General features: G+C 40.2%; 1 protein-coding gene across 3 annotated transcripts; it reads left to right on the top strand.

Annotated features, from left to right (window-relative positions):
• Positions 1-147: 147 nt before the first annotated feature.
• BIN2 (bridging integrator 2) lies at positions 148-27,458 on the top strand. 3 transcript variants are annotated; one of them, XM_036236553.1, is made up of 13 exons: positions 148-296; positions 6,917-6,997; positions 13,376-13,430; positions 13,719-13,813; positions 14,399-14,494; positions 15,729-15,836; positions 16,165-16,250; positions 17,480-17,555; positions 18,425-18,507; positions 21,494-22,250; positions 23,626-23,706; positions 26,121-26,234; positions 26,991-27,458. In XM_036236553.1, the coding sequence occupies exons 1-12, from the start codon at positions 216-218 to the stop codon at positions 26,226-26,228; spliced, it is 1,707 nt and encodes a 568-aa protein (XP_036092446.1). In that variant the 5' UTR covers positions 148-215; the 3' UTR covers positions 26,229-26,234; positions 26,991-27,458. The 3 variants fall into 3 exon arrangements, with proteins under 3 accessions (XP_036092446.1, XP_015998106.2, XP_036092447.1); XM_016142620.2 differs by having other exon boundaries at positions 26,121-26,195; XM_036236554.1 differs by having other exon boundaries at positions 21,497-22,250.

Consider the following 27,458-nt stretch of genomic DNA (forward strand, 5'->3'; position numbering starts at 1 on the left):
GTGGTCTGAGGGCAGCTGTGGCGTGGCCCCTAGGCGGCCACTCGGTTGGCTCACAGGGTCTCGCTTGCAGAACCAACAGCCCTCGGGGGGAAGTAGGGGGCCCGCCCACCAGGGCCGGATGCGAGGCATGCCGGGAAGCCTCACTTCCTCCTTGGGGGCCTCCAGAAAACCACAGGGCTCCCGCCCCGGCAGGCCATCGCCGGGGAGCAGGCAGGATGGCTGAGGGCAAAGCGGGCGGCGCTGCCGGCCTCTTTGCCAAGCAGGTGCAGAAGAAGTTCAGCAGGGCCCAGGAGAAGGTAGGCGCTAGCCTCGCCGCCTGCCCGTCAGCGCCACTGGCAAGGAGCCGAGGCCAGAGGCGGCGAGAGAGGTGTGCTAGGTACTCAGGGGCCGGGAGGCCAGGGCTGAGGAGAAGGGGCTCTGGCTTCCCTGGGGAAACGGGAGTCGGTGTCCATGTAAATAGGCCAACCTGAGAGAGACTGAGAACATCACCCTATTTGGGGCGAGGATGAGGGAAGCTGAGGAGACAGCAGTCTCTCTCAGGAACTTTAAACAACGCTCAAGCTGACCCAGAAAAGGTGAAGGAAAGGAACTAACGTTGACGACTGCTATGTAGCAGTTTTTGTCCTAACAATCCAGCAAGGATGGTATTTTACAGGTGACGAAATTGACAGTTCGAAGAAGGTAATCTCCCCAAAGTCGTAAGGCAGCAATGACCAGCTGTGCTGCCGATTGAGTGCCACCAGTTGGCTTGGACTGGGATTCCAAGGACTAGAGTCATTCATCATGATTCTCTCCGTACCTAACCCTGCCTGGCCTCTGGCAAGGTTGTTTAAGGCGATACAAGAAGCAGTAGCCGGTATCTGCTTCCTGTACTGACCCAGGGCGATGAGGGAACATTTCTTTGTAGATTAACTTCCTGGTTTGCTCTTGGTGGTCTTACTTCAGCACTAGCATTTAGGTAGGCTGCCTACCTAGGTAGATTGTGTAGACACTAATTTACACATTTTAATGGCATTCTTGTTTCTACCTACCCAGAATTTTTTTTTTTTTTCCCTTCTAACCTGATCCTCTGTTCTCCACCTGTCAACACTCTGGTAAATAAGATGGTGTGGGAAGATGAATAAGCAAGAAGAAAAAGGGGAGGGGTGATAAGAGGGACCTGACACAGCACTGTTTTCAAAGGTTTCATGGTTTTAGAAGTATTTAGATGAGTATCACATGCTTAAGAATGGAAATATTTGTGTCATATCCTAAAAGCAGAGCACTGACATGGGTCCTAGAGAGGTGAAAAGCAACCAACTCTCCTGAGTGGGATTGTCAACAGAGAATTGATGTAATGTATAGTCCCTATATCTTTAAAAGACTCACAATAGAAGGTAGAGGGGGATTAAAAAAAAAAAAAGGAAGCCAAGTCATATGAAAAAACTGAGGAAAAGGGAAAAATTTCATGTGGCTAGACTTTGTTACTTCACCTCACCCCAACTTCATCTCATTCATGGTTTCAACCTCTCCAAAGGCTGTCTTGTTACTGATCTGATAGATAATCAGTCTACGGGAAGGCCTGTTTAGAAGCAATTTGGGGAAAGGAGGTATTAGAGAAGAGGGGAAGGCTAGCTACCCTATGGGTTGGAAAAACAAAAAGAAAATTCAAAAGACAAAAAACTTATGGATTATAGTTATTTTTAAAAGACACAGCAATCGATTTTACCTCACTAATTCACCTTATGTCCTCATCCAGCCTATCATCAACATTATGTTCTTGCTCTGGGATTTCTCTCCTTTTCTAAGTATGGACTCCTAAGCCTTAGGTAAATAAGTTCCCTGCCCTGGGGTTCAGATTTCTGCATCTGTAAAATTAGAGAAAGTCGATGTTCAGTGATTTGGAAACTCAGTGTGGTAAGGACACCAAAGTGAGAGGGGAGAGGGCTCTTTGAACCTCGGAGTTAAATAAATACCTCCTAAAGGGACAACCAGCCTCCCAGGTACACCTTGTTTTTCCTGGTCTGAATCCTTAGAAGGCAGAGAGAGGAGCAAACTCACATCTGCCCTGGGGAATTTCCAGGTTGTTGCAGAAAACAAGATACTCTGAGCCCCGACTTAGATATAAGAGCAGGCAAAAGTTGAACTTGGAGTATTTCAGCTGACACCCTAGAGATAATGCATGCTTCTTGGATTGAGTTGGAATGGCCTGGAATGTGGAGAGGAGCTCAGCTCGGCCTGCCAGAGTCCTTGCGTCTTAGGAAGTTATTTCTATTTTTCTATTCTATTGTTGAATGGGGAGTTACCAGCCCTCTGAAAAGCAAGGAAAAGGGGGTGAAACTTAGAACCAAAAGAAAGGATCCTTCGGACACTTTCCAATTTTTCTATAAGCAGTTGGCTATAATCTGAGTGATATGTAACAGCTAACATGTCAAAGAGACAAATGTGTCAAATATCAAGTGCTTACTATGGACAACGCACAGGAATATAAGAAAGACATGACCTTCCCCTTTATGGAGCCAACGTTCTCATTATATGATCTCACTTCATCTTTTCAACCCTTAAACATACTATTTAGTATCCCAATTTTAGAAACGAAACAGAGCTCAAAAGAGATTGGCACATGGCAGAACTGTCACTGTAAACCAGGTGTTTTGCTTTTGGATGCCATCCTTAGGCTGCTCAATTTATAGGGTTCCTAATAAACCACTCTGACATCTGTGCCTCCTCACTTCCTGCTGGCCTGTCTACTTCCCGCTGATCTCTCCGGAGCAAAGCTAGGAGTGGGAACTCTTTTGCTTAGGCCGCCTCCTCTGAAAAGCTAGGAGTGAAAATCTGGTGACTGTTAAACACAATGGAGATGAAGCATTTTTGTTTTATTTTCAAGTTCCACCCAGATTCAACATGAGACTGGATTCAAACTGGCTTTATTGTGTTTTTACAATATGATACATCTTCACATTTCAAACTAATGTTTTTACCAACTGTTCGTGATTGCTCTGTGGTAAACTTCTCTGGTTTCCCCTGATAAAGGGCATTGTTTACCAGTCCTTTGCTGGCCTTTTCCTCTGGTGACTTTTACTCAACTTGTTACTCAGACGGTTCAATCAACAATATTTATAGAAAAACTGTCCAGGATATGGGTTGGACCCAGGAGGGAATTTAGAGATGAGTAAGAGGCATTCTTGTCTGCCAAAAACCTAAAATCTAGTTTTTAGTTTAGTTTTGTTTTTGTTTTTGTTTTTAAGTGAAATAAATGATCTGCGAGATCTGTACATCTGTGGGAATTCAGAGGACAGAAAGATTGGGAAGAGTTGAGGGAGGTTTTGTCGTTGAAGCAGAATTTGAGGTAGGAATTGTGGCTAATTAGTAGTTCTCAGGCAAGTGGTAAGAGAGCATTCCAGCTGAGGAATGCCAGCATGAACAATGCATGGTGCCTGGAAATCTTTTTAAGGCAGAATAGTAAGAAATGCAGCTGAGCTGGAGCACAGGGAGTGGTGGGGGAAAAGGCTGGAAATATATTAGAGCCATATCAAGGAGAGCCTACTTTAGCATATATCCTGAAAATAAGGATTTCTTACATAACTATAATATCATTACTGTATACCTAAGAAAAACATCATGAAATTCCATAATATCTAATATCCAGTCCCTATTCAGATTACCCCATTTGAGAGAATTAACTAAGGTATAGTAAATGATTATGAAGAAGGATCATGGGTAGAAACTATAGCCACAAAAGATGTCTGCAGTGATTTAAAAAAAAAAAAAAAAAAAAAAAAGCTTTACCCTCCTACCCCAATCTATACAAAAATTAAAATAAATCAGTGAATACTGGAATATTCTTCACCTGTTTCACCAATTGTTCACATTCTGCTACATTTACTTTCTCTCTTGTCCCTGCTCTTCCTAAGTATCTATATTCTAACTTCTCCACTGCTAATCCAGGCAAATTGAGGCAGAGTTCTTAGTGCAGGACTTTAGAGATTGGTATTACATGGGCCTTCATTAGGAAATGATCCAAATGTAGAATTTATTAATTCTTTCAACAAACATCTGTGGAGCATCTGTATATCCTCTTCTCTCCAGGAGCTGTAGTTGAGGATGAATGTCTACATGGCCCTGTTGCTTAGGGCAACAAATGATTTTGGCCCAGGGCACTGGGTTATGTTTCCAGGGTTATAATACTCATCTTTTCAGTTTCAGAATTGAAGATGGGAGTGTTCCTTAGCACACACACTCCCACACCTTTCAAGCCTTTTTGCCTTGAACCTTTTGGAAATTAGGGATAGAGGTCTGCTTCAGAGTGTGCCATATTGACTCTGGACTCAGTTGACTCCTCTATCCTATTGGCCCCCTCCACCTAAGAAGAACCGTGCCCCAAGCAAAGGAAGGGAGGGGTAGCAGGAAGGAAATGAGAGCTGTGGCAACCACTAAACAAGGTGGTTTTGCAACTTTCTGATAGAGGACAGTTTTGTTGGGGGAAGAGGGTGGAACTGGTGAAAATGGCAGACTGTACACCCAGGACTGGGTGTTAAGTAAGATGGAGTTAGAGACATAGAAAAACACTTATGGTTAAACTGAAAAGGAAATAAAGACATAGTTATAGGAGAGGGAATGGAACTAGACATAGCAATAGTGGATTTGTATTGAGTACTCAGCTTAGGGCAACACTATGAAATCTATTTACAAGTATAATATCATTTAATTCTACCAACAATCCCAGGAGTTCTGTAAACTAAAGCTCAAGAGTTTAAGTCAGTGGTCCCCAACCATTTTGGCACCAGGGACCGGTGCTCCTATGAGAATCTAATGCCTGATAATCTAAGGTGGAGCTGAGGTGGTGATGCTAGAGCCAGGGATCGGCTGCAAATACAGATGAAGCTTCAATTGCTCTCCTGCTGCTCACCTCCTGCTGTTTGACCGGTTCCTAACTGGCCACAGACCTGTCCCAGTACACAGCCCAGGGGCTGGGAATCTCTGGTTTAAGTGATTTGCCCAAAGGCTTATAGCCAGTAAATGGAAGGGCCAAGAAGGGAGCATATATCTATCCATCTGACTCCAGAGCCCTTGATCTTAACCACTATAAAGAGAGCTCCAGAAGTGAGAGACACTAAACCCAGGATTAAAAATGGAGACATTTGGGTCAGAATCTCTACATAGAACCTTTCTTACTTCTAATACCTGAGCAGTCTTGCGTGTGATTCAAAGCCCTTCACAGTGAGACTCTTAGTCTCCCTTTCTAGCTCCCTTACCCAAATTCCCCATAATATACCCTAAACTAGCCATGCTGAGCCATCTATTTCAGGAAACTATTGTAAATCTGCATACTCCTGTGACTTTGCTGATGTTGTCTTTGCCTAGAATCCTCTTTCCACCTTCACCCTATTCCAGTCTAGCAAAATCTTAATTCAAAGCCCAGCCCATTGGTCCTATCCTGTATCAGCCTCACTCTCCTTCATGTTATAAGTATTAAATATCTATTTGCTAGATACTGAGAAATCTAAATGAGTAAGGCAAGTACCCAGTCCTCAAGGAGGTCATGGTTTGAGAGATGTAGATAGATAAATATAAATAAAACAGTAATAGAAGTGCATAACAGTTCAGAAGTTGAAAGCGCTTAGGAGGGAATGATTAACTTGATTGATAAGATGAAGTAGATGTGATTAAGTGTCACAACAGATATAGAGTATGAATATGAATTGCTTTTTTTTAGTAGCCTGACAGACAGGGTGGGGAAGAACATTCCAGAAAAAATGAAACGGCATCTACAATAAGCAGAAGTGTATAACTTATTCAGGAAATGAATAAAGTATTAGGGAGAAAGACCTTCAGGAAGGAGGACCAAAGAGACCTGAAGCTAAATGACAAGTTAGATCATTGAGACTTGTATGCATGCTTAGAGAGCTTAACCATAATTTATAGACACGTAATAGGTATTTAGTAAAAAATTATTGAGCAGATAAGTGGAAAATTATTAGGAGGTTTTAAGCAGCAGCATGATAGGCCCATTGTAGCAGACAAGGTGAGAAACGGGCTAGACTGAAGCTATGGCAATGAGACTGGAAAGCGTGGGATGATTTCCAGAGATGAACATGGCGAGGAATTCAATGAAGGACATGAGAGAAAAGTAACCAAGGGCAGGAAGCTCCTGAGATTCCAGCTTGGGCCTGGAGGGTGGTGGTGCCTCCTTCCAAAATGGGTTACAGGTAGAAGAGTTAGGACTTTCTTATTTCCTCATAATTGACTATCTCCTATGATAATAGGTACTATATATTTTTTATTTTCATGTCCTTTGCATTAGCACTGAGACCAGTATGATGGTTGGCTTTCAGGATCCGAGTGAAGAGGAGATAGATAGACGTGCATAGCATCCATCTCTGAGTTTCAAATGCATTTTATCAGGGCTTCTCAAAGTTTTCCACAAGGGCCCTCATAAGGGAAGAGTCTCTTACCTACCTCTCTATCTAACCTCATCTATCTACAAGAATCTGTGGCTATGGCTGGAAGAGGGTCTCTCAAGTGAAAAATTTCTTCAAGGCTCATGTTTTATCTTTAAAAGCCATGCACATTTTACATTCTTCTTCTTAATCTTTTTAAAAATATAATTCTCTCCCCATATCTTGACAACCACCCCTCTTCTCCCCCCCCCCAAAAAAAACCAACCTCTGTAAATAAGTGTCATTCCAGGTTTTATATATATCCCCTGGCACAATGCTGCCTACCCCAGGAGTATCTGAATTTGAGAAGAACCACAGAACATGATTGTTTATTCAGCAATGTGCTATATTTCTATTTCTATTGGGCTTATATGAGCATGGCAGCTCTTTAATTGCATCTAAGACTCTGAAAGAAGCCAAGGTCAGATGACTATATCCTTATGGACCATTCCCACATGACTGTAAACTTATGGACCATTCCGACTTATATTCCCAAGGTACTGCAGAAGTTGGGGAAAACTGTGGAAACCAAAGATGAACGGTTCGAACAAAGTGCCAACAACTTCTACCATCAACAGGTAATCTGGAGGTTGGGGAAGGGAGCTTAAAGGAAGAAAGACATGAGGGCTGAGTGGCAGAGAAATAGCAGGTTCTTCAAACCAGCAAGCAACCGTACTAACCCATCCTCCCCCATGGGTAAGGACCACAAGGTACCCTGCTGCTCATCCTTTCCCTGGAACCAGAGAAACTTGCCTTTCCTGTACCTGAGACTAGGTTCTAGGGAGCAGATGAGTGTTGTTTTCTTTCAGTGGTTCCCCCAGTGTACAGTGGCATCGCCAGGTCCTTATAGAAAATCAAAATGAGTCCCTGCCACTTTGTTCACTTCCCAGGGTCTTCTCTCCCACTCTTGGGCTCTTCTCACTTTGATAGCACCGTGTTTTCCTTGTGGCCTCTTTGTCCACTACATCTCCCTTAACCTAAGCCGTTTATTCTAAAATAATACCTCCATCTTTCACCATTCTCATCAACAAACCTCCTAGTCTCACTATTCCTTCTGTCTTCACTGGATATTATGGGTAATTATATATAGAAAATTTACATTTAAAAGCAGATAACACTATGGCCATGCCACCCTGATCTCGGAAGCTAAGCAGGGTCGGGCCTGGTTAGAACTTGGATGGGAGACCACTGAGGAATACCAGGTGCTGTAGGCAGTAAAAAAAAAAAAATGTGGATAACAGAGGTTTAACCTTCTGTAGGATATTCGATATTCTATCTCCATATGCCATTCATTGTGCTCAGCGCTTTATACACATCTCATTTAATTCTTACACCAGTCTTAGAGATTGCAATCTTTTCTTAATAATAGAAGGGAGTTGTTAACTTAAATGAATATCCAGTTGTATTGCAGTTCTGATACTGACTATCCAGAGTTAGGTCAAATTTCACAAGTTAGGTTAAATTTCACAGGTTAAGGGTACAGTCCTGCATTAGACTCCCTCACTTCAGAAAGTGGCCACAAGTTCTGGAGTTCTTAGGCTACCTACTACCTGTTCAGCTTCCCTAATTCACTAGAATGACTCACAAAACTCAGGAAAGTGCTCTGCTTACAATTACAGTTTTATTATAAAGAATACAAATCAGGACCAGCCAACTGAAGACAAAAGGTAAGGTCTGGGAGGGTTCCAAATGTGAATCTTCTGTGTCCTAAAGACATGTCATCCTCCTAGCACATTGATGTAAGTATTACCAATCAGGGAAGCTCACCCGAGCTTCAAGTGTCTAGAGTTTTTATTGTGATTTCATTACATAGCGAATCATTGGCCATGTGATTGAACTTAATCTCTAGCTCCCTTTCCCTCTCCTGGAGGTTGGGCCAATACTACCTGTCTCAGAACCCTAGCCCTCTACTCTCATGGTTCATCTTCCTAGCCTGACCAGCCACCATCCTGAGGTATGGTCTGAGGGGCCCACCATGAATAACAAAGACACTCCTATCACTCAGGAAATCTCAAGGATTTGGAAGTTACTTCCCAGGAACTAGAGACAAAGACCAGCCAAAATCTTTATTGTACAACATCAATCAGTTAATTGAATTATAAGGAAGGATATCATGAAAGGATATCATCTGTCATCTAATTCAGTAGTTGCTTGTACATCAGAATCATCTGGAAATATTTTTAAATGCAAGGTCTTTGGTTGGAGGGCCTAGGAATCTGTACTTTTTCCTTGTTTTAATGGAAAATTTCACATATACACAAAGATAGAAAAACTGAATCCATATATACCCATCATTTAGCTTTGATAATTTATCAACTCCTGAGAATCCTGTTTCACCTTTGTCTCCACCAGTTTCCCTCCATCCTTAATTATAACGGAGCAAATAAATTCATTTTATCTATAAAAATTTAATTATCTATCTCTAAAGATAAGGACTCTTAAAATATAACCACAAAACCATTATTACACCTAAAAATATTTTTCTATGTTCACACTCCCCTAATCATGTCTTTTTTTTTAGTTTGTTTACATCAGCAACTTGTTGACATAAATCTCTTAGCTTTAAGATTAAATCTCTTAATCTACAGATTTCTAATCCCTCCTTTTTGCAGTTTATTTGTTAATAATACTAGGTTTTCCTGCAGTTTCCTGCAGTCTAAATTTTGCTGATTGAATCTCTTTGGTATTTTTTAACATGTTCCTCTATCTCTTGTATTTTCTAAAAATTAATAGTTAGATTTAGAACCTTGATGAAATTAAGATATTTTGTTTTTGTTTCTTTTGGTGGCAAGAATACTTATTACAGTTGTTCTATTCTTCCATCTGGAAGATGGCACATAATGTCTGGTTGTTGTCTGTTTTTTTGTGTGATATTAACAGCTATAGATGATCATTAACTTGGGAATCTGTGTTTTACGTTAAGCCTACTAGGTAATTATGATGTAGCTACTAGTCTGAGAACAGCATTTAGCAACCACTAGTCTAGTCTGACTCTTTTGATGAGAAACAGATTCTGACTCAGAGGGAAGTGATTTCATCAAGGTAACATAGCATCAGAGTTACAGAGCTAGGATTCAAACTTAAACCCTGTGCTTTTCCCCCTGTGCCTCAATAGGAGGCCTCCCTAAGCCCCTTCTGTACTCTAGTTACTGTTCTGCTTCCAACTTCAGCATGAAAAGAATAGGAATCAGTAAGCCGGCACCCACTTTGGAGGGTTTCCAGCTCTTGTCCTATTCTGTCTCTCAGTACTTTCCCTCTCTTCCTTATAGGATGGATCTACAATGGCAGATATGTGAGTAGAAAGGGTAAGAGATGAAGGAGGGGTTGTCAAGAAGAAAAAGAGTATCAGATGGGACAGTTTCTTCAGAATTCCCTGTGTAGGCCCACCAACTAAATGTTATTTGATGGGGGAAATATATTTGAGAAATAAAATGGAGTTAGATTAGTAATAAGGAAAAACTTTTCCCCTGAGATACATCACTATATATAGATATAAATACATCTATAATAACTAGTGTTTGAACATGCTTGGAAAGTTCATTTAATAAACATTTCATCAGTGCCTGCTGTATGCAGGCACTGTGCTAGATGCTGGGACTTCAAGACGAATAAGACAACATACCAGCCCTCAAGGCTCTCACAGTTTAAAAAGAAAGACAGTGACAATAGAGTCGGGCCTGAGGCCCAACCTTGGATGGCTAAGACAAATAGGAGGAAAGGGGACAAGGTGAGTTTGATTCAAAGTGAAGTATTCCAGAAATTGGACTTCTTGGTCATGTGCCCTATCCTTCACCCACAATCACTTTGTAGGTAAACGTTTTATTAATAAATAAATATCACTCCCAAACTTCCCAGCCTGATTTCAAGGACTTGCCACTTGCCTGTGTTCCTAATCAAATTTCCATGGGTAATTTTTCTTTGAGGGCTCTGCTTGCTTCCCTCTTTCCTTCTCTCCAAAAATATAGGGAGAGTTCTTTTTCTCAAGCAGTATTTTAATCTCTTATTTTTGGTAGTGACAGCTTCTTCCAACAATCAAGCTTCACCTTTTCCTTCTGGACCTCCATTAGGCAAAACACTTTCAGCACTTGCTCAGGGTTTGTCATGCTGTTTACTTGTTTTGCTGAATGCTTGGGTTTCTCTGAGTCCATTTTTCTCCAGCAAGTAGGGGACCTTCTTCTCTACCCTCAGTACCCCAGTCTCTTAGGACGTAGTTCTGTCTACCTATCTGAGTGCTTAGGACAAGCTTCCAGAGTGAGTAGTTCATTAACTGAGGGCTGGGACTCCTTGTATAAGGGATGGGAAGGACTAACTCAGACCCTTTATAGTGCTGCCAAGAATTTGAAAAGGAGTCACAGAACAGAAGTTATAAAAAGATCTAGAGCTAGAAATGGCTTTATCCGGCATTTATAGATGAGGAAACTAAAGCCAGAGAAGTGGAAAAACTTGTTAGTTGATGGTAGAGACAAGTTTTTAACTGCCAGACAAGTGTGAACCTAAGACTGTGACAGTTACATCTGTCAGGAAAGAAATAGTGTGCTGGGATTATTCAGCCTGGAGACATTTCAGGGAGGACAGACAGGTCAGAGAAATAAAATGACACTCAATACTGTCTCCTCCCACTCCCCACCCCCCACCTCACATACTTTATCTCCTCAAAGAAAGAGCAAGAGCATAAAGGAAGGACTTTGATCAGAAGGCTTGGTTCTAAAATACACGAATGGATTTGTGAGGTGCAGTGGAAGACAGAAGGCATTCATATTTTATGGACTATATGGTATAAATAGTACCCTCTAGTTTTGAACAGTGTGAACCTGCAGTCAGACATGGTAGCCTTGGTTATTGATCTGATTTTTCAAGCCATATACTATCTAATAGGATAAATAATTCCATAATTTCATTTGTGGAAATTATGCAAGAGAGTTTAACAGCTTTTGTTCCTCAAATATGTATTTTTGAGACCAAATTTTCATGGTGAAGTAACAAGTTGAGTCCACATTGTTTTCTTTCAAAAAAAGAAATTGAAATCCTTGTTAATTTTTATAATTTGTAAAACTCTTTAAAACCTTGGTTATCACATTTTCAAAACTTAAATTTATACCTACTTACCATAGCCATGTTTAAAAGATATTATACACACTTAACACCTTAGACTATTCAGACATTTTCGCTGTCAATGAAAAACCAAGGAGGAAGTGAAACGTCCTTCTTAGTGAATGCTGGGTATTTCTAAAATTTTTTAACTGACTGAATTTGTCTCCATCATGTACTTTCTCATGGTCACCAGTGACCCCCAGTTACCAAGTCAGTGACTTTTACCAATTCCTTCTACATTCTAATCCCTCTGTAGCATCTGCCCCTTCCTCGGTCATTTCTCTGATGGCTCTTAATTTACATTTGCTGTGACACACTACACAATCCCAATTCTTCCCCATCTCTGACAGTGCCTTAGGCTTCTTTGAGACTGTCTTTGTCTTTATGTCCCTTTGAGCCCTGGCGTTCAGCCCCTTGAGAAGGACTTTTAACTTGAACTATGGTCATGAATTTGGAGTGATAGGAGGTGAGCTCTGGAAGCAAGAAGATGAATGAAATTAGTCTAGTTTTACTTATTTGAGTAGACCTAGATTTTATGCTGCTAAAATTAAATAATAATGATCTTTTCCTCAAAGATTTCCATAGATAAAGATTTTTAATTTCAGTAGTTAGAATTTACTGAATTTTCAGTTTTTCTCCTATAAGTTTTTTTTATACTTTTGGTATGCTCAATAGCCTATATAGTAATGAACACCACCAAATAAAACAAACAAGTTCACAAGTATTTTATAGTGTACTGTATAATGCATCTTAGCTCAAATACTCCATAATTTGAACTGGGTTGCACTTTTAGTCTAGTCCCACACTCCTGAAGTCACACTCCAAAATGTCTGTTGCCTGGCCTCAAAATTCCCAACTCTAGAAATTGGGGTTCACACAAAGGAAAGAAACCAGAATGGGAAGGGACTTTAAACAACATCATAAGGAACAACCGAGGAAGCCTGTGAAAAAGAAGACAGTACAGGGCATGTGAAAGAGGTCTTCATATATGCAAAAGAAATTACATCTACTATGAATGCAGAAGGTGAATCTAAGACCAGTGTGCAAAAGTTCTCGTAGAGCTATTTAAAAATGAAGTGCATCCTCAGGAAGAGGTCAAGCGTTTCTGATTGCTGGAGGTATTCAAGAAGCAGAGGCTAAATGAACTTTTGTCAGAGTTCTAACAAAGGTGGTTCATCTGTTGGGTTGAGATTTGAACTTCCAAATCTAAATTATACCTTCCTCTCCTTCTTCTTTTTTAGAGGAAGGAGATCTAAATTAGCATAAAAATGTGAATTCAGAGACAGGGACAAACATAGAATCAGGTAGGTAGATAAAACTATAGATGATGACATTGGAGTTGGAACAGGAGGAGAGTCAATGATGAGGCTCCTTGGAAGAGAAGTGTAAAGTAGGTGACTGATGAAAGGGAAGGGTAAAGTGGGGCAAGGCAGAGAAAGACATCAAGAGAGGAGAGAATTGACCTGCATGAGGGTGCAGAGAAAGAAGTGGGTCGTGTGTCTACAGAAGATGGTAGCATTTTACCCAGAGAGGAAGGTGTAAGCCAGAGGATCACATACATAGGGTCATAGGACATTTAAATTTCAACGGAGGAACTTGGGTATAGGCCCTTGCTCACTGGAAAGGAGAATGGGGGAAGAAGACATGCCAAAGCAATGGGAGCAATCTCCCAACTTAAAAATTGCCCCCAAAGAGAAAACCTACAACTTCTTGGTAAAGAGTGTAAAGGCTAATTTACCACATTTGCAAATGTTTGAAGACATTCCACAATTGATTTCTGCTTTTAAGCTACTTTTATACTTTGACCTCTGGAGCATCTTTCCAAATGTATCTCTTTAGTCACCAAAGGCCTTTCTCCCTTTCAGGTGGAAGGCCTCAAGCTACACAAGGACCTGAAGAACTTCCTTAGTGCAGTCAAAGGTGGGTATTGCAATATGGACAGATACGGAGGATGTTCATGCAGCTAGTAAGAGGACAGAAGGAACAACCATGCTCAGGCTTTTGTCACTTGCCTGCCTCTGACTCCTGGAAATTTGTGAACCAGGAAGAGTAACTTTTCCTTTCCCAGCCCCATCCCACTTAGTGATAAACTAAACCTTCTGAGTTTGTCCTTCTGAATTGTACCCACCGATTTGCCTGTCACCTATGTGATCATTTCAAAATAGTTTTTAAGAAACGTCATGGTAGGATTGAGTTCTCTCTTTTCAGTGATGCATGAAAGCTCAAAGAAAGTGTCAGAAACCCTGCAGGAGATCTACAGCAGCGAGTGGGATGGTCATGAGGAGCTAAAGGCCATTGTAGGGGTAAGAGTGTTTCCGGCTTTACACTCTTCACAATGCTCTCCTGCTCTCATCTTAACCTCATCTTAGTTTCTCCATTCGAGCAAATAGGAAATCAAAGGAGCCAATGTTTATTGGCTCCTTTGATTTCCTATTGTATAGCTTCAGTCATAGGCGGAAGGGAAAAGCTATAACTGTGAAAGTAAAAACGAACTTTCCCTAATCTGTGTGGACCGCTCTGCTTTGACTCTTTCTTTCTTTAAAACCTTATAGAAGTTTTACCTACATAAAACCTGATTGGTTGTTTTTTGAAAACTAATTTCATGTAGTCTTTTATTCCCAAACTTCCCTATTCTTTAAGCACTAGAGTTGAAGACTCTGACCATCTGTTCCTGTTCTTAATTCTCGAATGTACCTCCACTCTCTTATAAGGAAGTTCCTTGGGGAAGGGCTATTTTCTCCATCTGCCTCTTCCCCCCAGAATCCAACATGATATTCTAAATACAGTTCTCCAGAAAGGAAGTCTGTTACAGGAAGAATTTAGGTATTTCCCCGGTAGGCAGTTGTTGAGTAGAGCCCTCACCATGCTCCTCTGCCTCTATCCCACAGAATAATGATCTCCTTTGGGAAGACTATGAAGAGAAACTAGCTGACCAGGCTGTGAGGACCATGGAAAACTATGTAGCCCAGTTCAGCGAGATTAAGGTACTCAATTTACAAAATCAAGGAGGGGTTATGAGTGGCCCGTATTAGTTAGAGGCCATATTGGGTTAAACATTATAAGTAGAGTTAGAGCTCATACTTAGGAATGAAGTAGGGTAGGTTCAGAGAAGGATTAAAGTTGAGGACTAGACAAGAGGTTAGGGTAAAGGGTTAGAGGTAGTGTGAAGGTTATGTTTAGACTTAGATTTCAGTGAACTAGATTTGGGCTAGTTTTAAATTAGATCTAGGACAGAGCATCATTTTAGTTGCAAGAAACAACTGATGGGACTAGAAGATGTTCACTGCTGAGAAGCAGAAACTTAGAGGAGTCATAATTATCTTCAAAAACTTTGAAGGTGAAAGAGAATTGAGCCAGTTTTAAACTGTTCCAGAAAATAGAATTGAAGTTCATTTATTCATTTAACTCATATTTAGTCTAACAGGCACTTATTTGAGATTAATAGGAAGAAATGAGAGGGAGCCTTAAGTTTCTAATAGTTAAAGCTTTTCAAAAATGAAATAAAATGAAATATACTATGAGATAGTGGGTTGTCTATTCTGTTTAAATAAAAGTCAAACTACCTCTAACCTGGATATTGTAGAGAAGCTTCATGTATTGCATAGGAAGTTGGACTAGATAATTGCTAAGATACTTTCAAATTCTTTGACTGAGAGAATGAGACATATCAATAACATTGTTTACTTCTCTCTGGTATAATTCATAGTTTGGATGAGACTGAGTAAACTTTTCTCACTGCTCATATTTTTATTGCTTTAGGATTTTCAAAACACTTTATATTCAGCATTTGATCTTTAAACTAACACTATAGGGCAGATGAGGTTACTGAGGCTCAAAAAGAGATGGGCCTTGCCCTATATTACAAGGCTAATAAATGACAGTAGTGGGAAGAGGACTCAAAACTCCTGTCTTTAAATTTTATAGGATTCTCAAGATCATTTCTCCTGAGGGCTGAACCAGTTTATAGTGAATTAATAGGAAATATTAATATTTAATTCAGACTTCCATTTGCTCTGTTAGGATTTTCCTTTACCCTTGCTGCCTCTGAGAATTCTCACTCTTTCCAGATAGTGAGGGAGAACCCTCGGGCACAAAACCCTGTTAGAACATGAAATTTGATCATAGGACCCAGGAATTTTCCCTCTCTGTTTGATACTCTACTAACCTATGTCCTGACGTGGAAGAGTACCAACACCCTCTCTCTTGACTCTGGGTTAGGAAAGAATTGCCAAACGGGGTCGGAAACTCGTGGACTATGATAGTGCCCGACACCACCTGGAGGCGGTGCAGAATGCCAAGAAGAAAGATGAGGCCAAGACTGCCAAGGTAAAAAAGAAAAAAGAAAAGTAAGGAAAGCCTAATAAAACCTTCCTGCCCTCTTTCTCCTCATAATGGTGGCAGGTGGCTGGGCCACACTGGGTTTAGGAAATGATAAATTCAACATCCAGTGTCCCAAAGGAAATTCTGTGTTCTTTGACACCAATGCTGTAAGGAGAGCCAGAGACTCGAGGCTGGGGAGGGCATGGGTCTGGGGAAGAAGAGGTGTGGTTCCAAGTAAGCCTATTCTCTGAAAAAAATACAGAGGATAAGAGAAGCAGCTTCTAGCCTGGGATTCAGGGTTGAGGGAAATTGTCCTGTCTCTTTTACCACCTAGGCAGAGGAAGAGTTCAACAAAGCCCAGGCTGTGTTTGAAGATCTAAACCAGGAACTACTAGAGGAGCTGCCTGTTCTTTATAATAGGTAATGATTGAGATTCAGGAAAGTGCTGGACTTCTGGGCCAATGGATGCCCAAACAACTTGGCCGCCCAAACACGTCACCTCATAAAAGAAGGAGCCCTGGCCCAAGAGTGGGATGTAGCCTCAGCCCTACTACTAACGCTGTGTGATGTTAGACAAGCTGCCTTATCTCTCTAGGCTCTGATTTCTTCATCTGCAATACAGAGATAACTATCCTTGCCCTGCCAGCTTTCCTGGGTTTAAAAATAAGGTGCTTCTTGGATAGGAGGGATCTTGGCAAGTAAAGTGCTGTCATCATGCATACTAAGAGAATCTGGTTTCATGCACAAGGGTGTATTGTTTTAAGGGCGTATTGGTTTGTGGTCATCCAGATTTACATAGATTTACATAGATAAACCCATGGGATAATTATTTCCATTAATGAAGATGTCTTTGCTTCACAGTAGGTAAAAGTGTTTTGGATATAAATTTTCCGTATTAGGAGAGGAACCTGAGCAGAAATTCTATTTGTATCCTTTTTTCTTTTCACTGTACAAGATATGCTTTAATGCTATTGTAGTAAAAGTATTTCATATTGTCACTTAATATTAGTCTACGTATAATGGAGCCTTTTTCATGACTACATGTGTTCTAATCATTAATTATGTGACTTAATTTAAATATTAGTCTATGTATAATGGAGCCTTTTTCATGACTACATGTGTTCTAAACATTATGTGACTTAATTTAAAAAGAATTGAAATTTAATAATTTTTTAAAATGTAAACTTCCCCAATTCATTTCCAGTAGAATTCCATTAATGTGCATATAGCTTCAGAGAAATCCAATATTGCATAATGGAAAGAATAATTACTTATAATAATTATAATTTCGTGGCCTTTTATTTACATAGTACTTTAAAAGTTCTTCAAAACACTTTTATGTCTTCTTCAATACCTAAAGAGCCTGAATCAGGTAACCTCATGGAACTAGAGATCTGTTATACTTTGGCATCAGCCCTGGCTATAGCATAGTGTTTCTTTTGGCCTTCCCACTCCTTAGAGTCAAGTGTGCTCCTGGCCTGACTCTGAGCAATCCAGATCCCAGGGCATCCTGAGTCTTAGGATGTGAGGTGCTTTTCTCTGAGGAGCGTTGGTGGTGGCTGGTTTTGGCTTAAGCTCCTACCTTGTACTTTAAACAAAGACTTTACCAACCCTTACCAGTATGTGTTTGTTGTTTTGCCTCCTGATAGTCGTATTGGCTGTTACGTGACCATCTTCCAAAACATTTCCAACTTGAAGGACGTCTTCTACAGGGAGATGAGCAAGGTGAGAAACAGTTGGACAATTTAGACACCTCAGTGGGTTTTTCTAGTAAATATGAAGGTAGTCCTAATTTATATAATCTCACTAAATATCCATAAAAGCACCACAGATTTTAACCTTTTTCTCATGGTGAAATAATAGCACTCGATTGACTGTGTTGGCTGTATTAAAGGACATATATACATATCAGAAGAACTCTTCCATCTCCATTAACTGAAAAATAACATCTAAATTTGAGCTTCAGATTAATAAGGGAGGTTAGGCCTAAGCTGAAATGGGAAACCTAGTTGTAAAATATCTATCTTTTGTTGCTAGGGAGCAGAGAGGGCAGTGTTTAAGCACAAGTCAGTTTCTCAGGTAGTCTGTCTTCTTCAGTAGGGTTAATCCTGTTTTGTCACAGGCAGCCAAAGAACCTTACCTCATGGGGTCTTTTCTAGTCCTGGGATTCTAAGACTTTGCTATTACAGTATTGATTATATTCACATCCACATCCACATCCACACACGTTCCTCTCCACAGTTACTTTGGCTAAATTATGAGTCGCCTATTTAATATTACAATGAGTTGTTATTTCCTGAATCACTTGCAAGAAGCTAAAACCTCAAATCAGACATTAAACATCAAGGACCCAGCCTTAAGAAAACTGCCAGTCCGATGGAAGAGGCAGAACTTAAGAAGGAAGTTAAGGAAGAAGGGGTGGCAAGACAGGACCCTGAACACTAGTGCAAAAGAAATGAGGAAGAGTTTTATAGTTAAGTGTTTTATTTAAAGGGAGCTTTTATTTTGGGAGCTGTCTGAAAGTGAGGAGAGAAGGGATATACCAGTCTCATGTTCTATGTAGCTAGTACCCTCTTCTCTCTTGCTGGCTCTAGCTGAACCACAATCTCTACGAGGTGATGAGCAAACTGGAGAAGCAACATTCCAATAAAGTCTTTGTGGTGAAGGGACTATCAAGGTGAGTAACTTCTGAGACTTTTCTGCTTCACTTGTCCTGTGTGTAAACATATTTGACACTTGTCACCAGTGCCAAATCCTGGCCTTTCCTCTGTGTTCATGTGCACGATATTATTTGTTGTTTTGTACTACACCCCTATATAAATTCTTTTTCTTTTCATGAAATATTTCAGCTATAACTGAAGGTATAAAGAATAATATAACAAATACCTATCACCAAATTTAAGAAATCAACTATTATATATATAAATGAAGCTCCCAATGTCCCTTCCCCATTCACTTTCTCTTCCAGCCCCCACCAAAGGTAATCACTATCTTAAATTTAGTATTTACCATCCCCATGCATGTCTTTTTACTTTTATTATACACATATATGCACACAGAGGAAGTATTGTTTGCATGTTTTTAAACTTTATATAAATAGAATTATACTGTATGTATTCTTTTGCAGCTTCTTTTATTCTCTTAGTACTGTTTGTGAGGTTTATTTATCCTTGTTGCTCCATGTTGCTATCTCTGATCTGTCCTTTACATACTTTTATGGATGCTGTTGTATGGCTAGTTGACAGTTTATTTATCTGTCCTCATGCTGATGGACATTTGGACTGTTGTAAAGCTTTTGCTCTTACAAATAATGTTGCAGTGAACCTGTTTTACATTTCTCATTGTGAAAACTATCAAGAGGTTCTTTAGGGTGTGTACTGGGAGTGGCATTGCTGAGTCAGAGTCTTTGCACTTGGGCTTCTTCGGCCTTACTAGATATTGCCATGGCCAAATTGCTCTTCAAAGTGATTGTTCCAGTTTACAACCTGCCATCAGTGAATAAAAGCCCCCATTGCTCCATGTTCTCGCTACATGTGACACTGTCAGACTTCCTAATTTTTCCAAGCTAATGGATATGAAATAGAATTTCTTGCAGTTTTTATTCATATCTTCACAATTGCGAGTGAGCTTGAACATCTTATTAGCCATTTAAGATTCCTGTTCTATAACTCTCTTGTTTATCCTTTTTTCACATTTTTTATTTGAATTGTTTACTCTTTTTTTAAAAAATGTATTTAAATGTAGTATTGTTTTTGTTTTGTATATTCTGGGTATTAATCCTTTAATGATATGCATTACAGATATCCTTCCTCTATCTTTTATGGTTTGATTTTCCTTTCTTTTTATGTCTGATGTCTGTTGCCTTTATATATTCTTTATGCTAGTGAGTGTAAGCAATTCACTGGTCCCTCAGAATGTGATCATTTTCTCATGCAGAAGCCTTTGTTTAGGAAGTTTTATTGAGTTCCTCCAATACACAAGGTTTTGAGCTGAGAGTTAGGTAGAGACATAGATTTAGTCTTTCCCTGATTTATGAAAAGTTTGAAGGACAGAAAATGTGCCTAAGGAGACACGGAACGATATAAACTTGCATATACAAAGTACCTAATGAGACCAAAGAACCTAATGAGACCAATAAGAATTATAGAAAAGTAAGTAACCGTCAATGTGCAGATCTAGATCGAGGAAGGCTTTAAGGAGGTGGTGAAACTGAGCTTAGGTCTTGAAGGGAGATGAGGGCTAACATCTACTGCTTGTACTACTCATTTAGCCATTACAGACTGTTAAAAGGAATCACTAAAGGTCCAACGTAGAGTTCCTATATGAATTCCCCTCCAGAAACTCTTCTCCTCTTCCCAATATTGAAAGCCAGAATTCTCTCTAATTTTCCTTTTATCTGAAACTTACCACTACTTACACCAATATGTTCCAGAACCTTGTAGGGAAATCTCGTATTTTCTCACTGTGTTCTGGGCCTTCTAAACCTACTGACTCTAGAATATTAATACTAAAAAGAACACATCACTCAAGCTTTTGTCACATCAGAATCTCCCATACGGCAAGAACTAAGTTTCTCTCTTTCTCTTCCTATCCCAATCTCCTATTCTTGTGTCCAGAACACAACACATAGTTAGTACCTGTTGAGAAAATATTTATGGGTTGCTTAATCATTTGGTGGACAGTATATAGGAGGCACTTAAGGAGGTGTATGGGATTCAAGCTGATGTTGGCTATAGAAGCACTGAGCACAGTATCCAGTATACTCGATAAGTGTTATATAGTCATTTTTGTTATTCATGGTAGTTATGTTCTATAAAGTCAGTAAATTAGTGAGTACCGAACATCACTTTTAGAGGAAACATGGGGTTAAGTTTCTCGGAGCCTCTAGTCCCAACATTTTTATCAACCAATCAATACATAACCTTGTTTTCTGTGTTTCTGTTTAAAGACACCTTACTTAATATAGTCGATTCATTAATATCGAACTTACAGCCAACAGCACTATAGCTCATGCCTGAACGAAGCATACACACACACTTCCTCTGTAAAGCACATCAGTCTTCTTGCTCTTAGCACTTCAGCACTACACTTGGAGGCCATTTGAAACAGCAAAATCACCAACAAAAAAGCACAGCAATATAAAAAGCATGGAAAAAGGACTTGTTTACAGTATGAGAGCTGAAGCAAAAAGGCAGAAGATGTCTTCATTATCTGGGAAAGTACTGTCAGGCACTGATTTTTTGCAACTTGCCCATGTCCATGAATGACCTTGAAAGCATCACAAGTATTAATTTTGGATTACAAGTAATTTTTAGGGAGTAGATGAATTTGCAAATACAGTCTCCATGAGGACTAATTGTATATCACCCATGAATCTTTCCCCAGAGAAAATATTTTGTTAGTATTTTGCTGTTATTTTTCCCAGTCTCTTTTTCTTTATGTATTTTTACATAATTGAGGTCATGATATGGATAAAATTTGATAGCCTTTTTATAACATGAGCATTATTATAGCAAATTATACGAACTTTCTATAATAATTTTAAATTGCTTTATTCTGTTTTATCATTCCATGCATACATCATTATTTTTGGTTATTTAAAAATACCCAATAAAACTTGGAGTTTTAAGTTCTTCTAAATCTGAATACCCTTCCTTTTTTAGCAGTAGCAGACGCTCTTTAGTCATCTCTCCCCCGGTTCGAACATCTACAGCCTCCAGCCCTGTTACCTCACCTACTAGTCCCTCTGCACTTTCCTTGACTAGTGAGGGGGACTCCATCTCAGCAAGTGAAGAAGAGCTGGCATCTGATCCAGCCCAGGGAGAAGACAACAGTGAGATTAAAGAAGAGCCCTTAAAAGATAAGGAAGTAGAGGAAGAAAAGGCTGGAGCAAGCACTTCTGAGGAGGAAGAGCCTCTGCCAGCCTGCAATGGCCCCACCCAGGCCCAGCCTTCTCCTACCACTGAGGATGGGAAGTCCCAGGAGGAAGTTCCTCCTGGCTCCCCAGCTTCATCACCAGGCAGAGCCCTGATCCCTTCAGAGCAGCCTTCATCTCTCCCAGAAGTAGTCCTCCGAACCCGAACCTCGAGTGAAGGATCTGAACAACCAAAGAAGAGAGCCTCTATCCAGAGGACCTCAGCACCCCCTAATAGGCCTCCTCCACCCAAAGCCACTTCTAGCCCCATGACCTCCTCAGGGAACATACCCTCAAGCCCTACAGCCTCTAACCAGGGTTCACCCACCAGCCCCAGGGCCTTCTTAGGGGCTGGGACTCCAAGTCCCAGGACCTCCTTGGAGGTCTCTTTTGATCCACAGCCACCGGAGAAGCCGGTAAGAACTCCTGAGGCCCGAGAAAAGGAAAACGTCACCAATCTGAACCCAGAAGAACTTTGTACTTCCCCTACCTCAGTGATCCCTCAGGTGAGAATGCATGAGTATTCTCTTTTATAACCTCCATGTAGCTCATCTTTACTGCAGTCAGGTTGTCCCACAATTGATGAGATTTAATGTTATTATAGTATAGTCTCAGAGATATTCTTGGTCATCTTTTTTGGTTCTGGGAATTGTTTCATATTTTCATAGCTACTAATGTAGTGATCTATACTCAGAGTAATTGATTTCTACAAAGGGCTTTTCTCTAATATTATAAGCAGATTCCTACTAATTTTTTTTTTCTCTGAGTTGTGGGAGTTCCAATATAAAGAACCTACGACTGGCCTTTTTTAATACAGGGCAAAGATGAGGGTCTTAATTCAGTTTGCCATACGTGTGACTATGGTAAATAGACCCCAAGCAAAATGGCATTAGCAAATTTTTGAGGCATATTTTCTTTGATGAGAGAAGCCTAGAAGAAGGAATTCACAGAGGAAGGAAAGCAAAAGAAATGGTCTTTAGAAAGACGAGAATATGAATGAGGAAACTGTGTGTTAAAATAGAGACACAGACCCCCTGGAGAGGATCTGGAAATCAAGTCATGTTCTATTTGAATTACATGGCTCTCAGAGAGAGATTTGACTTGTTCTATTAGACTCCTGAGGCCTTATAAGTAAATATTTTTTAGGTAAATTTTGAATTAATATAAGGAACTTTCAGCAATTGGCTTTGTTAAATAATGGTAATGGAAAAGAATTTTTAAATATAGGAGAAAGGGGATACAAGGGGCTTCTAAAAACCAAAATGGAACAGACCACCTGTAGAAATAGTTCTCCTTCCTTGATGTTAAAAGCTAAAAGCTAAGAATATTAGATCTCTTATTAGGTGCATTGTGTATGGTGAGACATCTGACTAGATGGCACCAAGGTTCATTGAGTCATCCCACAATTACTTATTGAGCCCCTACTATATACCAGGTACTTTTCTAGGAGGTAGGGTACTACAGTGAACAAAGCATAAAATTGCCTTCCTGCCTCTTACATCCTAGTGATCAAGGGGTAACATAGACAAGAAACAGAATAAATAAGTAAAATTACAATTAGTGGTGATAAGAGAAATGGAGAAAAATGAAGCAGGGGAAGGCACAGAGAGTGGGGGCTGAAGTACAGTTTTAAACAGTGGCCAGGGAAGGTGACATTAGGGTAATGAAGGAGCTCAGAGCATAAACCATGGGGCTCTCTGGGAGTATGAGATTTCTGATACCCTCTCAGATCACACCACTTCACTACTGCCTATGCCTGACTGAAGGTGGCCATGCTACCTTGGGAGCCTCCTGTTATCTGAGAGGTGTTAACATGGACAAAGGATACCAGGGTGTGAAGATGTGAGACTTTTCTCCTACATTGTGCACTTTGATCCACAGGTTTCTTCAGAGTCTGGCAAGGCAAGGAAGATGGAAGACACAGAAGAGAACAACAAGCTTATTTCAGCTGACACGCCTGAGGTACTGAACTCTATAAGTCATCAACATTATTATGTCCTGAGTCTTCCCTTGATCCTAGCCAAAAGGCCGAGAAGTGATTATTATGTCCTGAGTCCTGATTCACATGAGGTACTGGAGGTCCTAACAAAGCAAGATACAAAACTTTTGATGTGATTCAAAACTCCCTTGGCCGGTTTCTAGTCTGAGGTAGCTATGCTGATTGAGAGAGATATGCAGAGTATGTAGATAGTGAATAAACATAGGGTAGCTATTGCATTTTGAGTAGGCAAAGTGTAGCCCTTCTCACTTTTCTGCACTGAAAAGAGTAACTCAGCGGTATGGAGAATCCAAAATTAACTTAAATTTGACTTTGTAATATATGGTTTTAGTATAGAGACAGCAATAGAGCAAACTTCTGTTTGGCTCTGGTGAAAATGAAACAAATTTGCATTCTTGGAGTACTCTTATTGAAGGGGAGAGTATGGGGACAAAGATGCTGTCTGACTATTTTGAGGAACTGGCTAGTAACACTCTCCTCGTTGGGAAAAAAGATACAGGACATAACCCTCCTTTCCCCTGAAGCCACCTCTTTATATTTAAGATTTACAGTGTTTTCTTACTCCCAGCCTTTTCTTTGGGATTTCTTTGGTCATTGACTAAAGAGACATATTTTCCTATGGAATTAAGCAACTAGAACATCTTAGGTCCTAGCCTATCAGTGTCATCAGTCCTCTGAAGCCTGCGTCCTATAAGGTCTGTTTACTTCCCTTGCAGATGCATCATAAATCATATTTTCTCTCAAGCAGAATTATAGACATATCACATACAAAAATGAGTAAATAAAAAGATCACTGTGAGAAAATCTGTTCTTGCTCAGCATTTGAATTACCTGAAAGAGAATGATAACTTTCTGGGAGGTGGTATTACCTTTGACGTGATTCATGGCATGGAATCAGGGGAAAGTGTAACAAGGAAAATTTCCTTAAAAGAGAAATCACAGCATTTCAGGTATCTGTAATGCTAATAGAAATTGGTTACACTTTAAACGGGTAAATTTTATAGTATGTGATTTAAATTTTAATTAAAAAATAATTCATTATAAACTGTATAGGACCAGGGTCTTCCCTCTGGCTTAGAAATTCCTAAACAAGGCTTTCCATACCTGGGGTTCTCATCACAGAACCTAGAACTTTTCCCAAAGAAATCATTATACACACTCTCTCTCTCTCTCTCTCTTTTTTCTTTTTAAAGCCTACAGCACCCGGTATTCTTAAAGTGGTCTCCCATCCATGTACTAACCAGGCCCACTCTGCTTACCTTTCAAGATCAGTACACTGTCTCTCTTAACTGCATAGGTTAGTTAGGATCACCTAAGTGTAAGATCTGCAGTGCATTCTTGAGGAGGGTTAGTCTAAAAGTGGTAGGTAGTGGTTTTAAGACCTATACACCCTCACAGACTCCCACATACATATACATACATATCCATGTCACACAAATTACTAGTGTCTGATCATGGAAACAACAATGGGGTCCAAAGACCTGGTTTTGTTACTGGCAGTGAAGGGTCTGCATTGTGGGAATCAGGAGCTCAGTCCTTGGATCCCCCACGAAAGATTTATGTGGAGGTCCGATGTTAGAGAACAAAGAGGGGATGAAAAGTAGCAGACAGAAGTGATTTTATTAAGTAAAATAGGCAGAGTAAAGTACACTGAGAAGAAAGTCCAAGCAGGCACCTCAATAGAGGATTGAGGGCCCTGAGAAGTTGAGGGTCGGGGTTTCTATGGGCGATAGAGTTTTTTTTTGTTCTCCTTCTGTCCCTCCTACCTCAAATGGCTGAATTTTCTGCTGCTCCCTTAGACCTCCTACTCCAAGCTTTGCAGGGTGTACCCGTAGGCGGGAAGTCATACACCTGCACCATGGGAATTTTTAGGGTAGGCACATGCCCAGTTAACTAATTTTGCCCATACCAGTTGAGCACCCCCAGAGTAAGGGTCATCTGCAGTTAACTAATGGGAAGTGCTGCAGGTAGGGGAGAAGGTGGTGAGGAAGGTGCCAGGCACTATTAGGCTTTTTGGTCTGCCTGTCTGGCTTCTGACCTTGGGGGAATAAGGGAGGCTCAACAAGACTGCCAGACCCCAGGTTGTATATTTTCTTCTGCTGAGCTGGTCTCATAGCCTCATTAACCCTTCATTGTCCCTCTCCCTCCGGCTCATAACTGCCTGTCTACCTACCCTGTCAGTTTCCTGTCCCAGCAAGTGTTTTCACTCTTTGAATCTTGGTATCTTGATGCCCTCAGGGTGTAGTGGAACAACATTATATGTTTACCCATTGTATTGTCTCTGACCCTTGTGGACTTAAGGCACAGAAGACCTTTCTAAACTGAGAGGCTGGGAAGGGTGAGCCACCTCTCACTGGCAGAATTCTTCATTTTGTAGAGCCAAGGTCTCCAGCTTCATGACTCTGAGGTTCCCAAAGAGAGCATCTTCACGGTACCTGAGCCTCAAGAAGAGGTAAGGAGGCCAGATACACAGAAAACAGGATGATGGATGGTAAGAATGGGCCCTGGGGGTGACAGAAGTTTGGCTACAGGCCGAAATCTTCAGGTGGGCTATAATAATCCAGCAGTGAACAATATCTTTAGGGCAAAGTCAAGCAGGTAGGAGCCAGATGAACTAAGAGTAAACAGACTTTGTGGTTTTTTGGTGCCCATTTCCCAACACTTGGCCTTGAACCTCTTGACTGCTCACCATAGCCCTGTCTCCTAAGTATTTATTTAGTTACATCTGAACTTATTTCAAAAAGGAGTTGAGATATACAAAAGGCATGCAAAAAGGTAAATGCACAACACAAAAATACAGCAAAATAACAAGTATATTAGTGACAGTGACATAAAATGGTACTATGACTTAGGCAAGTACAATGCATTTTATAAAATAAACTCACTAAGAATGGATCACAAAATTAGTTCCAGACTTTCTAAACATCCAAGAAGAGAAAAATCTGATCAGTTCACTTAAGTCATGACATTTCCTTCAGAGAACAACTGCTGCTACTAAGATAAAAAGATGAAAGAAAATTCTCCTTATAAATCCTTATAAAGAAAGAGATGATGAAGGATATAATAAACAATAGCTGCAAAAAGTCTTCACAGTAATCCCAACAACCAATTTCATATCACCTCCCTCAACATAAGCCAGTATGTTACATGAAATATAAGTAGATAGAAGCAAATTGGGTTTTTAACCTCCTTGAATGGTTGGTGGGAGGGCAGGTGAGCATTTAATGCAATTATATTTACTTTTCAGGTATCTACAAGTCAAAGTGCACAACTCTGAAGAGGAACTGCCAAGACCTCCCACCTTCCAGAGAAGCTCCTCAGCTAGAGGGTATAAAGGTCAGAGGGACTTAAAATCCAACATTCATTTCTAGGTTCTCAAACAATATGGATGCTGATAGTCCCTAAAGACCTAACATTAGTGGAAGCTGAGGAGCAGACTTAGGGGAGGGTGGAAGGCAGGCTTGGGAGAAGAGATTGTTCAACTCAGGGAATATTTAATTAAGGTTTTAGCATTGTTATAGCATCGTTTAGCATTGTTAGCATTAATTAAAGTTGGGCTAAAATGGCAATAAAAAGCAAAAGCATCTGCAGACACATACACACATAACAGCACATATTCAGAGAATAGGAATCAAATCTTTGATTTACCACTCATTTTACAAGACTTAAAGCCAAAAGGACATCTCTTCAGATTGTTAAATAAAATATTATTCTA

The sequence above is a fragment of the Rousettus aegyptiacus genome, unplaced genomic scaffold (genome assembly GCF_014176215.1).
Source record: "Rousettus aegyptiacus isolate mRouAeg1 unplaced genomic scaffold, mRouAeg1.p scaffold_m13_p_2, whole genome shotgun sequence".
Classification (NCBI taxonomy): domain Eukaryota; kingdom Metazoa; phylum Chordata; class Mammalia; order Chiroptera; family Pteropodidae; genus Rousettus; species Rousettus aegyptiacus.